This window comes from Miniopterus natalensis, chromosome 1 (assembly GCF_054644295.1).
Source record: "Miniopterus natalensis isolate mMinNat1 chromosome 1, mMinNat1.hap1, whole genome shotgun sequence".
In the NCBI taxonomy this organism is placed as follows: Eukaryota; Metazoa; Chordata; class Mammalia; order Chiroptera; family Miniopteridae; genus Miniopterus; species Miniopterus natalensis.
Window position 1 is genome coordinate 56,567,883 of NC_142081.1, and position 15,266 is coordinate 56,583,148.

The window sequence follows — 15,266 nt, forward strand, 5'->3', positions numbered from 1 at the left end:
CCAATGATACATGACTATTACCTGTAATGTGTGTGTATCCTTTCCATTATTACAAATTGGGGGCTTTCACCCTGCCAAAGAGCTGTGCTTATTATGATTTTAGATGGCCACTGCTGCAGGTCCTAAATACCCATTCTCCTCACCTAAAAAAATCCTGTCAGATATAGAGAATGAAACCCAGTTATGTGAAACGTCTAAGGAAAGGAAATGGGGATGGTTCATCAAGGGTACGGCTGAGATCAATGATGCTAAGTACTTTAGACTTAGAAAGATGGAACAAGCTGGAGGATGAGTATATTGGAGAGGACAAGATGAAAAATACTGAAATTTAAATTATAGACAGGAATGATGAAAAGGACATAGCAAATGGAAATGGTTAAGTATATTTGAATATGGAAAAACAAGTGCCCCCATAGATAGATAAAGTGCCCCCATAGATAGATAAAGCAAGAAAAAGGGGCTGAGAAAGAGTCAGAGGTTCACTGGACTAAAAAGTATATTGAGATAATTCAAGACAAGATTATAAACTGGCCCAGACTATTTTCTTTTTTTTTTCTTTTCTCTAAATCTCTGGAGCAGCTTTGTTTTTTAAATTACAGGTGTTTTTTTTAATTACAGTAACAAGTTCTAGAAAAGAAATGTGTTGCAAAAGTTATATTAAAAGAAAATTAAACCCTGGCCAGTGCAGCTCAGTTGGTTTGAGCGTCCTCCTGAAGCACCAAAGGGTCGAGAGTTTGATTCCTGGTCCAGGAACATACCCAGGTTGTGGGTTCAATCCCTGGTTGGGGCACCTACGGGAGGGAACTGATCAATGTTTCTCTCTCATATTGATGTTTTTCTGTCTGTCCCTCTCCCTTTCACTCTCTCTAGAATCAATGAAAAACATATCCTCAGGTAAGGATTTCTTTTAAAAAAGAAAATTAAATAGGAAGAAGAGTATATATCCGAAAATTCGTCTAATATGTGTCATTATGCTGGAGATTAATGACAGCATAATAGAATGTCTGGGCACATTTGACAAGGGTTCCCAAATATCACAAACTCAAGTTGCAGTTTTATTCAGTAACGATAGCATGATGATCACTCTCATGAGAGAGGCTCCTGTGTCATAGAGGATCCTAATGAATTAGAATGACATCTTGAAAGGCTTTGGTAAAATCCACTTAGGACACTGAGAATGGAATTTAATTTGTGAATCCTCTTTTCATTTATTCATTATTAAATTGGGAAGAGAAACCAGTGAGACTGGTAAACTATTTCAGTAGTTCTTTAATAACACTCTGAATTTACACAGTATAGTATGACTAATTACTGTGAATGTAAGATGCACAATGGTTCTTTATTCTCTCCCCCATCATTAAGGCAAGGGCAGAAGTAGGGATAAAGTTTCTCCTTGAAAGTGCTACTGAAGGTGTAAATGTGGGTCATGGTTTTAGCATTGTAGAAGGACACCTGCCCTCCTTCATGATCTAGATATATGCCCACCTTGTCGAGGTTTTTAGTCAGTTTCATACTGCAAGAAGGCAAATCCAGAGCCTTTAGATCATTTTGGTTCCTTAGTCTTAAAAGCCAGAATCCTTGCTCAGGAGTTAGAGGACAGCTGCCTTTCCGAGTGATGGATTCTCTGACAACTCCAACTGTCCACTTTGTCTTCTTTGCTACTTCTACTTCCCAGTACCATTTTCCAGATGTGAAGCCTTTTGAGCCCAGCACAGCCACACTTGAGTCAAACCTCTCTGGATCATCAGGCATTTCCTGCTTAATGTCACCATGCCACACACTGGTTCGGGATTTGGAGAGCACCAAATTTGGATGCGCTGTTTTAGGGTCCAGAGTTAATGGAGATAAGCCTAGTTAGAAAATAAGAGAATGGGAGAAAAGGGGTGAATGCAAATTCCCATAGTAAAAGGCAGTATTTACATAAACACCAGTAATTTATCTCCCCCACCAGAATGTAATCTCTGGAAGGGCAGCGACTTCATCTGTTTTGTTTCCTCATATATCTTCAAAATTTGGAACTGTTCTTAGGTGTTCAAGGAACTGTTTGTTAAATAAATAAGTGAACTTCAAAGTTCCAATTGAAGCCTAGGCACCAACTAATTCCACCATGGCTCATATTCCTGTTATCCTTGGCCAGCACCCAAAATGTAGAGCCCTCCAATGATTTATCCTCTAAGGTGCTCTTGTCCCCATTATTGTGTTCTTTACTTCCTCTGCTTTCACCCATCCTCCCACTGCTCCCACCAAACCCTTTCCACTCTGCCCTTTGGAACTAACTCCCTTCCTAATGAACTCTCTTGCATCCTCAGTTTACAGAATTCTCTCATCACCTCCTTACTCTAACAGAAGCCTGGCTGGTTCTTCCTCCAAAAATAAAGATTCCCAAAGTTCAAAAGACTATTTTCTAAATTCTGATGCCAGTGATCCAATAGCCACCACTGCCACTTCCAGCCCCCACTCTACTCCTCATCCTTACGATTTTTAAATCACTTTTCATTGGAGGCTCTTGCTGTTCAATTTCATATTACTCTCTATCTGTGTTTGATGATGTCATGTACAAATTTCCTGTTACACTTCCTGCACTTTGGGTTAACTTCACTCCTCTACCCCAACTCCAGCCCATCATCCCAAGAGATTTCACTGTCTCTGGATATATAACCAATCTTCCATTCTGGCAGGTCCTTAACTTCATTGTTAGTGACTTTTGACTCCATTTCAGCTGTCCTTGTCAATGACCATATTCTGGACCTTGTAGTAATTGGGAACTCTTCATTCTCTAAAATCTTAAGCTCAGATATCCCATTGTCTTATTTTTTGAGCTTTCTCACTCTCATTTCCTCCTACAACCATTGTTTCACTTCTTCATTAAGCCAGTCCCTTCTCCTTGTTACCCCAAGCTATCTACCTCCTGGCTTAAAAACCTTTCTTAAACAGCTTAGCACTGGCAGCTTTGTTGCCAATAACCTCAACACTTTTATTTTCTGCAGCACCTGTCATGCAACTTTCTAACTCTGGATCTATCCAGCTATTCAAATTCACATCCTAATTCCTACCACTGCAGGAGGAAAATCACAAAATTATACATATAGATGCCACAACATATTCATTAATTCTACAAACACCGTATAGCCCACACAGCCTAAAATGTTTACTATCTGACCATTTATATATAAAAAAATGCCAACCCCTTTCCTAAAGCAACAGCATCTATTATAAGGCAGGAAAGGAGAAAATATAAACATGCAGAATAAGCAAAGGCCTAGAAATATGAAGTATGAAGTGTATTTTACCAAGGTTTGATCACAGTTACATTTTTAGTAAAACAGCCATATATTAAATCCCATTTGATTTTCTTGGATGTAAAATTATACCAAAAATAAAGAAAAATCAATTTGTGGTTTAAATGAGTGCTAGACATAAAGTTTGATTTTACAGGGCAAAGAGCACTTGGAAGAAAAACACAGTGTTATCTCAAGACAGCTAGAATTTGCAGAGTAAAGTAACACAGAGGAGGGAGCTGCACATAGACTTTTGAACATCTACAAAGGGATTCCCTCAAGGCTGTGGCTGAGTACTGATTTTCAGTGAAACTCATTAGGGTCAGTGAATGAATCTCTGGAAAGCAGTAGGCTGAACAATTTTTTAGAGCTCACACAAGACTGGGAATAATTTTCAATCTTGCCATCCAGAATGGGAAAATGTTATAATGTATGGAACATCAGACAGGGTACTCACAAAGGAATTATATTACCTTAGAAAATGGGCTAAATTAGCCCTAGTTTAAAGGCTGCTGTTGAACTACTTTAACAAAGCTTAAAAACCTTAACAAAGCTTAAAGAAAGTGTCAGAAGAAACAAAATTATTTCAAATAACTTACCTACACAGCAAAGTTAAATCCAGTAGAGCTTAAAAGATTACAACAAAATCAAGGAAATAGCAATATAAAACTGATCATGTTTGGCATCCAATAAAAAATGACCAGCCAGAAGAGACAAATGGATGATAGAATTCTTTTATACTTTGATTTTGGAGATGTTTACATAAATATATGCATTTGTCAAAACTCATCGTATTGTACACTGTAAAATAGTAAGTTTATGCCTAAGAGGTTTTTCCCCCCTTAATCCCTTCACTTTTTCCTCCCAGTCCCCCAGCACCCTTCCATCTGAGAGCTGTCAGTCTGTTCTCTGTATCTATGAGTCTGTTTCTGTTTTGTTTATTTTGTTCATTAGATTCCACATATAAGTGAAATCATATGGTATTTGTCTTTCTCTGACTGGCTTATTTCACTTAGCATAATACTCTCCAGGTACATCAATGCTGTCACAAAAGGTAAGGTTTCCTTTTATTTTACAGTCCAGTAGCATTCCATTGTGTAAATGTAGCACAGCTTTTTTGTCCACTCATCTATTGATGGGCACAGACAACAGTATGGTGACCACCAGAGGGAAATGGGGGTGGGGGAGGTAGAAGAGGGTAAAGGGGGATAAATGATGACGGAAGGAGACTTGACTTTGGGTGGTGAACACAATACTTTGTATTATAGAATCGTACACTTGAAACCTATATAATGGTATATAATGTCACCCCAATAAATTCAATAAATTTTTTTAAATGATGAAGATTAACAACAAAATTTATGAGTTCTATGTTAGTTGTATTTCAGTAAAGCTGATATTTTTATGTCAATTACCTGGAAAAATGTTAACTGGGATAGATTTATGATTTTCATTAAGTCTGTAATTACTAATAATAATGAGTCTATATGAATTCTTTAAAAAACTTTATTTAGAACTTTGTTTCTAAAGAATTGTATTTAGAACTTTATGTTCTTGAAATGCTATTTGTGTTCTTTTTCCTGCTCAATTATTTATTATCAGCAGGATGAAAAAAACAGTTTTCATATTAGGCATACCTGTTGAAATTACTGGTTTTCTTTTGAAGCACTGAAGATCTCTAAACAATCTCCTAAGAGATTATGCTCTATATTATGAACATCAAACACAAGAGGACTTATAAAGACCCTATTACATTCAAAGAGTATGTACAATAAATTCCTTCTTCAGGGCAGAAAAGTTCCAGGGACTTATATTTCTGATTTAGCAAAACAGGATAAAATATTTGTTGTCACATTTGATAGGACAATTAAACAAAATCATAGGTTCAAAGGTAATTCTGACATTAGACTCTACCAGTAAAAAGCTATGAATTCTTAGGTCATAGTACCAGAAGAAATTTAGTATATCAACTAGCCTTCTTTTGCTAAACTCTACCCTTCCCCTTGTCCCAGGTTCTAACATACTAATTAGGGCACAGAAGAGGTCCCACAGACGAAACATACATTAGGAGCTCCAGGTACCAATAGCTACTACCCACTGATACCTGGAGAAAGAATGGACTCCATTTCCCTCCACATCATATACTGGATGGGACCTTTGTACAGGCCTAGGTTCAGCTTTCTGGAGAGAAGCTCTCTGGGTGTCAGCACCTTTATTCCTTTCTGCAAGCTGCAAGGGACATAAATCATTTATTCTTAGACATCCTCCAGGGACTGAAGGTAGGGTACAAATACCATATGGAAACACCACTTACCTATCCAAGAAAGATGTGATATCCTAGAGAGGAAAGGAGAAATAGAAAAGTTAGATGCCTGTTCATCAACTGCAGAAATGTCTGATACTGGCTACCACCAGAATTTGATTGTTAATACTGGGATCCAGTGCAGACAGTCCCCATCCCATTGCTACCTCTCATCCTCCACATGTCTTTTCTGATCTGCATCCTTCATCTACCCCAAGATAAACTGGCTTTATCTTGCTCTTATTTTCTAGCTCCCTTTTATATGGAATGAGAGAAGTTAAGGTTAAGCTATATTTACCTATACTGCCACAATCTCAGGAGAAAAACACAGTAGGTTTTCCCACCCCAAGGCCACTTTTCCTTACTCTGGCTAGCTAAGCTGCTGAGTGCTGAGGTGGTAACCAATGCCACTTTAGAAGTGAACCTTCAGTTAGCAAAGATTGGCAAACAGCTTTTCAAACAGGTCAATTTATGATTACTGAGAGCCAAAGATACAGCTTAAGTTGCAACATTTTTATTTTTGAGAGATAAACCTCCAAAGTTCTTTATGGGGAAATATTAAAATATTAATACATACTGTTATTACTGGCATTTTATTATCTTCTTTTCTAGGAGGGTGAAAGTAAAGTTTTCTATTGAGTGTAAAGCAAAAGTAGCCTCCTACTATTTTTCCCAGGGAATCTTTTTGTTTAAAGCCCCCAGCAGAGTGCTTTTCCCTCTCCCTGTGGGGAAAACTGCTTCCACATCCTTTCCGACCCTCTTTCCCCTAGTGGTGAACCCACAGTCATGTTGATATGGAGTCTTACTTTGAGAAAGTTGAAGGAGTCTTGCTCTTCCATCCGTGCCTGGATGCTCACCAACATCTCCTTGACTAGGAGACACTGTTCCTGAAGCTGGTTCAGATTGAGCTCCATCTCCTCATTCAAGGCTTTCCCGTCTTCCCGGAGCTCATTTAAAATGTCCTTTTCTTTGCCATGCAGAAACTGATGCAGCTTTAGAAACTCCAAGGAGATGTGTTGCTGCAGATGTAGCTTGTTTTCCTGGAAACCTCCATAATCATTACCATGGTAATTACTGAGACTAGCACTTAGGGGTGGGGGCCCACACCACTTGGAAAATACCATAACAGGAAAATGCATAAAAATGGCCTCTGAGTTTCAATATTCAACCATACTAAAAGGAGCCCATTTTGTGGCAGGCGGGGAGACTTACTCCACCTTCCTCAGCTAGTTTAATAATTCAGAATGAAATAGTCAGAAGTGACCTCCAGGTTCCTATCGCAGCACTGAGGTGGTAACTGATGCCATATTAAATAAGAATGAATGATAATACCCTCCTGCCCAGAAGTATAAACCAGTATGTACCAAGTGATGCTGTTAGACTGGGGCCATAAGGAGGCAGAAAGAAAAATGTCCTTGTTAAGAAATCAGAACATCAGAACTGGGGGGATACCACTCCTGCTGCCAGGACAATGTAAAAGAAGAGATGGGAAATGTTTGAAGCACTGAAATTGATAACTGATGCACTTGCAGCTCTTTCCTTAGGTGACCTCAACATCCTCACGGGTGAGCCATCTGATATCCTGGCTTCTTGGTTCCTTATTCTCATTTCTAGTGATTTCCCCTTCTATCTACTCATTCTCTTAGCTACACTGAGGATTTTATCATCCCCAGAAACTTCACCATCTCCAAAATTAACTTTTTATACTCACTCAGGTACCCCTATTGCAGTTATTGGGTCTCACTGAAACCTGTATATTGACCTCTTCATTTCTATTCCTTCAACTTCTTCTGCCTTTATGTCCCCTCTTATCCAGCTTGGATTCTCTGGTCCATCATTGTAATTGCACTTCTAAAATAGTCTTAACTCTCTCTTTCCTCTAGCCCACACTTTTCCAGTTTTCCTTTTACCTATCTTACCACTATTTCTCAGTCTTATTTGTTGGTTCTATAGTTACTTGATATTCTGTCTTGGACTCTTTTCCCCTTTCATTCTACACTCTCTTTATAGGTAATATCCTCTCTTCCCACAGCTTTCAGTACCATCTGTATGCTGACTTCTTATTTTTAGCCTAGTCCAACTGCTAAGCTCCAGATTCCTGTATCCAACTGTCTATTTGACATCTACACTTACCCCTAACATCTAATGAATCCCCCCATCCAGGTTATTTTTATCTCCAAAGAATATGCTGAAGCTGTTTATTTCTTTCCGTCTCCACTGCCTCTCTAGACCAAGCCACCATCATCATACTATGGAATCACTGTGGTAGCCTTCTAATCATTATCCTTGTCATTGTCTCTCTCAATTCATTTTCCCTGTAGCCACCAGACTGAAATTTTCAAAATGAGGTAAAAACCGTGTCATGTTTAAACCTTTTAACGGCTTCTCATTATTCTCAGGATGAGATTCAAATTTTCTAACATTATCTACAAGGGCCTACATGTTTGGGCCCATATCTGCTTCTTCAGTCTCATCTTGCCTACCAGGATCCAGTTTTATTGACTTTCTCTCTGTTTACCATAGCAACTGACCTCCTCTCTCAGGACTTTTCCATATGCTCTTTACTCTTTACTCTTATAGAACATTCTTCAGAACACTTCCTTCATATTCCCCTTGTCTAGTTCACTTAGTTAAGTTACTTATCCTTCAATTCTCAGTTATTAATAAGTGACTTTTTCAGAGAACAGCCCTCCCTTAGTCTAGATTAGGTTCTCCACTTATATGCTCTCATAGCACCCTTATTTTCATTTATAGTAATTATCACAGTTGGGGAGTTGGTTTTTTTTTTCAATATGCTTTTTATTAAAAATCCTCACCCAAGGATATATTTTCCCATTGCTTTTCAGAGAGAGTGGAAGGGGGAGAGAGAGAGAGAGACAGAGAGAGACATCCATGTGAGAGAGCCACATCCATTGGTTGCCTCGCGCATGCACCCCTACGGGGGCTGGGGATCGAGCCTGCAACCAAGGTATGTGCCCTTGGTCAAAATCAAATTCAGGACCCTTCAGTCCAAGGGCCAACGCTCTAACCACTGAGCAAAACCGGCTAGGACCACCATTGTTATTTTGTTGTTATTGGTGGGATTATTTAACACCCATCTCCCAACCTAGTGGAATATAGTGCCTAGTACGATGCCTGACCCACTCAATAAATATTTTTTGATGAATGAATGTTAATTGTAATAGCTGAACTAAGAACTCTTGCAATAGGAACAAGATTCTTTGGAGATGTCATTATTTCCATCTATCTTTCTTCTTTCTCTCACTGTGCATATTCTTCCAGATGCCAAACGCCAAAGAATACTCTCCTCCATAAATCATTAATAAATAAGTAGAACTCCCAATTTAACTCCCCAACCTAGAGACTGATTTGCCAAGTCTCTATCCATTAATGTTGTCCTAGAGCTCCTGTGAAGTTGAAAGTATAGGCAATAGTGTTATTTCATTTGGGCGAAGCTAGGAAAGATCAAATCAGATCGTAAAAGCCAGCAATCTGAGAGACCTTGTTTCAGAGGTAGACTGGTTGTAGACCCAAAGAAAAGAAAGGTATTTCTTTGGACATAGCTATCTTTAGTGGATTTGCCATAGATAAATTTCTTATTTTACTATAAATAAGAGGAAAGACCAGACAAATCACAATAATCACCCAGCAACTGAACCTTCAAAAGGATCAGCATATTAAGGGAAAGGCCATTATGCTCTTTCTGTTGATTAACTATTGGGAACTTATTCCACTGCTATACTCCTTTCCACCCTACTGTGTCCATTTTAAAATTCTATAACCCAGGTGTCATTTAGTGTATTGATAACACATGTATAGGTACCTTTCCACCCAAATAACTAAAGTTATAAGGAGGGTGTATTCTAGTTCTATCTCATAACCCTCTACCCTGCTCCTCACCTTGTAAGCAACAATAGCGTCTTTCTGCATGTCCCTCAGGGACTGAAGTTCCTTCAGGGTTGCCTCCAGTTGACCCTTAATGACAATAAACTCCTCCTGGGAATACCACATAGAATTAACCCACACTGACTTGGGAGATGAAGGGCCATAAGGGACATCTCCCCCAAAGCCCCAGCATATCAGAAAAAAACAAGCTCTTGCTACAAAAGTCTTTCCTTTCTACTGTGTCATAGTTCCTGTCTTTTCCAGGAATTGTGAAGGAAATTACAAGCAGCAGAAAATCTTAGTTGTTTTTTTACCTTCTTAGCTAACTACAGGGCTTTGAGGAAGGAAACAGAACTCTACACATTTTCTACCCTAGTTGCACTGTTCTAACTATACCTTTACTTAAATTGTTCTCACAACACTGTTTGCCTTCTGCCCATCCAAATCCAAATGGGTTCCCCGTTCAGTAGTTTCTTTCTCCATACAGCCCCTGAATATTTCAGTTTTTTTCTAACCTTGTCTGAAATTCTAAACATTTATAGATTACTAATGTGACAAAATTTAGTTCTCAATAGTAAACTTATATTACTTCTGTGGTTTTATTCATTTTGACTAGATTTCAAGACTTTTATAACAAGAGCAATATTGTATACATTCATATTCTACAAGGGTGTCTAGTAGAGCACTGTCATTGCAGGGTTTAGGTAAATATTTCATTATTTGAAGAGTAGGCCACAGCTCCTCCACTTCTCCTTTCCTATATCAGCACCTCTAGAGAAAGAACACTGTAAGATATATTGTATTTTCTGAGCATTCTGAGCTTTCTAATAATCATCTGAATAAAGGGGTGAAATTAGAAGAGAGAAGCAGCCCTACAGAAGATTTTCCCCCAGCTTGCCTAAGGGATTGTTCAAGGCCTAGGGCTCACTCACCATGAAGAAACGGACAGCATCAGAGATCCGCAGAAATTCTTTAGACTGTCCTACAGACAGCCGAGCATCTTTGCATTGAAAGCAGATCAGTTTCCCTTCTGGTTTACTGAACAGTTTCAGGTTCTCTCCATGTTCTGGGCACTGTGGATGGCCCTTGAGTAGGGGCAGCTCCTTAATCTTCTCTACCAGCTTCTCCAATACAAGGTTGAATGCACAGTTGCCATACTGACATGTTATCCTACACTCAGGACAGAATGTTTCCTTTGCTTGCTGCTTCCAAAATTTTTGAATACAGGCCTGGCAGAAGTTGTGGCCACAGGTTAGCATCAGTGGATTCTGGAACCAATCATTACACAGTTGGCAGTGTAGCTCCTTAGTAATATCTTGTATCTGCCCTTCAGAGGGTATCTGAGTGATCAAATCATTCACTTCAATGTAGTTGCCTGGGTCAGTGTTGGAGGAAGGTTTGGAAGATACCTTTGGAAAAGAATGGTTACAATGAATTCTCTTTCTAGCTGCCCACTCCAGGATAGTGTGCTCCATTCCTAAAGAAGCTGAGAATTGGTGCAACCAAAGTAGAAGCACCATAATCTCTTCTTTGAAAGGGATCCAGTAAATTTAGTGTTTTGTAACATCATTTTATTACTGTCAACACTATTTAAACTTTAATAGACAACCAAGACAGAAGATAGAGCACTCAACCAAAGAAATATATTTTGTTGTACATCCCTCCTTCCACCCATTTTCCCTGTGTGTCAGTTGAGAATTTTACCTTCAACTTCTGTTCTCCTAGTTATTACCTTTCTGTTTTGTTCTGTGTTTAGAAGTCATGTACAAAGAATTGGAAGATCAATCAGATTCCTCAGTGTGTGGTATAATATCACCAACCATAATATCACCCAGGCCTTCTGCCCTCTTTAAAAAAAAAAATTAGCATGGCCAGCGTGGCTCAGTGGTTGAGCATCAACCTATGAACCAGGAGGTCATGGTTCGATTCCTGGTCAGGGCACATGCCAGGGTTGCTGGCTTAATCCCTAGTAGGGGGTGTGCAAGAGGCAGCTGATCAATAACTCTCTCATCATTGATGTTTCTATCTCTCGCTCCGTCTCTTCCTCTCTCTGAAATAAATAAACATTTTAAAATCATTAAAAATTTAAAAAGTAATTACACACCCTTGCCGGTTTGGCTCAGTGGATAGAGCATCGGCCTGCGGACTGAAGGGTCTCGGGTTTTGATTCCACTCAAGGGCATGTACCTCAGTTGCAGGCTCTCTCCTGGCTCCAGTTGGGGCACGTGAGGGAGGGAACCAATTGATGTGTCTCTCCCACATCAATGTCTCTCTCTCTCTCTCTCTCCCTTCCACTCTCTCTGAAAAGCAATGGAAAAAATATCCTTGAGTGAGGATTAAAAAAATAATAAATAAATATTTTAAATTACACAAATAACATACATACAGAAAAATGCAAAATATTTTTTTGTTGTTGTTTTGTTTTTTATTTATTTATTTTTATTGCCTTTATCTTTATTGTTGAGACCATTACAGATGTTCCCCTTTTAACCCCACTGATAACCTCTACCCCACATCTGTCCCACCCCTAGGCCCGCTCCACACCAATGTCCATATCCATGGGCCATGCCCATAAACATTCAAGTTCCCTGATTAATCTCTCCCCATCTACACACACGCACCCTGCCTTCCCTCTGAGATCCCTCAGTTTGTTCCAAGCTTCTATGTCTCTGGATCCACTGTGTTCATCAGTTTATTTTGTTTATTATATTCCACATATAAATGAGATCATGTGGTACTTGTCCTTCTCTGACTGGCTCATTTCACTTAGCATAATAGTCTCTAGTTCCCTCCATGCTGTGCCAAAGCCCAAAAGGTCCTTCCTCTTCACAGCCACGTAGTACTCCATGGTGTAAATGTACCACAGCTTTTTTATCCACTTATCTACTGATGGGCACTTGGGCTGTTTCCAAATCTTAGCTATTATCAATTGTGCTGCTATGAACATAGGAGTGCATAAGTTCTTTGCGAATGGTGTTTGGGTTCCTTAGGATATATTCCTAGAAGTGGGATCACTGGGTCAAATGGCAGGTCAATTTTTAATCTTTTGAGGAAACTTCATACTGCTTTCCATAGTGGTTGCACCAGTCTGCATTCCCACCAGCAGTGCACTAGGATGCCCTTTTCTCTGCACCCTCACCAGCACTTGTAGTTCGTTGACTTGTTGATAGTAGCCACAATGAGTGATACCTCATTGTGGTTTTAATTTGCATCTCTCTGATGATTAGTGACCTTGAGCATTTTTTCATATGTCTCTTAGCCATTTGTATGTCCTCTTTGGAGAAGTGTCTATTTAAGTCCATTGCCCAGTTTTTAATTGGATTGTCTTCCTTTTGTTAAGTTGTATAAGTTCCTTATATATTTTGGATATTAACCCTTTATCTGATGTGTCATTGGCAAATATGTTCTCCCATACAGTGGGCTCCCTTTTCGTTTTGTTGATGGTTTCCTTTGCTGTGCAGAGCTTTTTATTTTGATGCAGTCCCATTTGTTTATTTTCTCCTTAGTTTCTCTTGCCCTAGGAGATGTATCAGCGAACATATTGTTATGAGAGATGTCTGAGATTTTTACTGCCTATGTTTTCCTCTAGGATTTTTATGGTTTCATCCCTTACATTTAAGTCTTTTATCCATTTTGAATTTACTTTTGTGTATGGTGTAAGTTGGTGGTCCAGTTTCATTCTTTTGCAACACCAATTTTTTGGTGTTGCAAAAAATGGTGTCCAATTTTTCCGACACCATTTATTGAAAAGACTGTCTTCACTCCATTGTATGTTCTTGCCTCCTTTACCAAATATTAATTGACCATAATGGCATGGGTCAGTTTCTGGGTTCTCTGTTCTGTTCCACTGATCAATATGTCTGTTCTTGTGCCAGTCCCAGGCTGTTTGGATTACAGTGGCTTTGTAGTATAACTTAATATCTGGTATTGTGATCCCTCCAACTTTGTTCTTCTTTCTCAGGATTGCCGTGGCTATTTGGGGTGATTTTTGGTTCCATATAAATTTTTGAAGTGTTTTTTCTAGATCTATGAAATATGCTGTTGGTATCTTAATAGGGATTGCTTTGAATTTATAGATTGCTTTGGGTAATACGGACATTTTAATTATGTTAATTCTTCCAATCCATAAGCATGGTATATTTTTCCATTTGTTGATATCTTCCTCTATTTCTTTTTTCAGTGTTGTGTAGTTTTCTGAGTAAAGGTCTTTTACATCTTTGGTTAAGTTTATTCCTAGGTATCTTATTTTTTTAGTTGCAGTGGTAAATGGGATTGTTTTTTTAGTTTCTGTTTCTGGTTGTTCATTATTGGTGTATAAAAATGCCATCGATTTCTGGGTGTTCATTTTGTATCCTGCTACCTTGCTGAATTCATTTATTAAATCTAGTAGTTTTTTGGTGGAGTCTTTAGGATTCTCTATGTACAATATCATGTCATCTGCAAATAATGACAGTTTTGTTTCCTCTTTTCCAAATTGGATGCCTTTTATATTTTCTTCTTGTTTAATGGCTGTGGCTAGGACTTCCAGTGCTATGTTGAATAAGAGTGGTGAAAGTGGACACCCCTGTCTTGTTCCTGTTCTTAGGGGAAATGGTTTTAGTTTTTGCCCATTGAGTATGATGTTGGCTGTAGGTTTGTCATATATGGGCTTTATTATGTTAAGGTGTGATCCTCTATTCCCACTTTGCTGAGAGTTTTTATAAAAAATGGGTGTTGGATTTTATCAAATGTTTTTTCTGCATCTATTGATATGATCATATGATTTTTATCTTTCAATTTGTTTATGTGATGTATCATGTTTATTGATTTGCAAATATTGTTCCAGCCTTGCATCTCTGGAATAAATTCCACTTGGTCATGGTGTATGATCTTTTTAATATATTGCTAGATCTGATTTGCTAATATCTGTAGAATCTTAATTATGCAGTTCAGTGACTTCCAACACTAAACATTACTTTTGCGTGTATTTGAATTTTATATAAATGCAACCATGTGCCTGGCCCACATGGCTCAGTGGTTGAGCATTGACCTATGATCCAGAAGATTGGGGTTCCATTCCCGGTCAGGGCACATGCTGGGTTTTGGGCTCAGTCCCCAGTAGAGGGCATGCAGGAGGCAGCCAATCAATGACTCGGTCCTCACTGATGTTTCTATCTCTCTCTCTCCCTCTCCTTTCCTCTCTCTGAAATCAATAAAGACATATTTTAAAAAATAAATGCAACCATGCAATATGTACTCTTTATTGCTGGCTTCTTTTGTCAGTCTTACATTTGTGAGGTTTATCCATGTTGTTCTATATATATATACGTTTCTCTTGGGTATATACCACGGAGTGGATCATAGGATTGGCATATATTCAGATTAGTAGATATTGCCATACTTTTTCTAAATGGTTGTATCAGTTTACAATGCCACTAGAGTTTCCCCATATCTTTGTCAAAAGTTAGTATAGGTATATTCATTTTACCCATTCTGGTGGGTACCAGTAGCATTCTATTGTGGCTTTAATCTGCATTTACCTGATGACTATGACTATTGGGACCATTTTCAGATGTTAATTGTGCATTTTGATTTCCCCATTTGTGAAGTGCCCATACAAGGCACATATTTTATTGTTGATTTGTCTTATTTATTCACAAAAGTTCTTCACATAGTCTAAATATAAATTCTTTATCAGGTACACATATTCCAAATACCAATTTCCACTATGTGGATTGCCATTTTACTTACTTAGTGATATCTTTCAATGAACAAAGTTTTAAAATTATTTTTAAACTTTTTGATTTTTAAGCATAACACAA

At 38.5% G+C, this 15,266-nt stretch overlaps 1 protein-coding gene across 1 annotated transcript; it reads right to left on the reverse strand.

The window, feature by feature from the left end:
* Nucleotides 1-1,308: 1,308 nt before the first annotated feature.
* On the reverse strand, nt 1,309-10,940 carry TRIM69 (tripartite motif containing 69). Its single transcript, XM_016211927.2, has 6 exons — nt 10,398-10,940; nt 9,481-9,576; nt 6,387-6,620; nt 5,593-5,615; nt 5,383-5,507; nt 1,309-1,850 (listed from the first exon to the last, which is right to left on the reverse strand). The coding sequence occupies exons 1-6, from the start codon at nt 10,938-10,940 to the stop codon at nt 1,309-1,311; spliced, it is 1,563 nt and encodes a 520-aa protein (XP_016067413.2).
* Between the last annotated feature and the right edge of the window lie 4,326 nt (nt 10,941-15,266).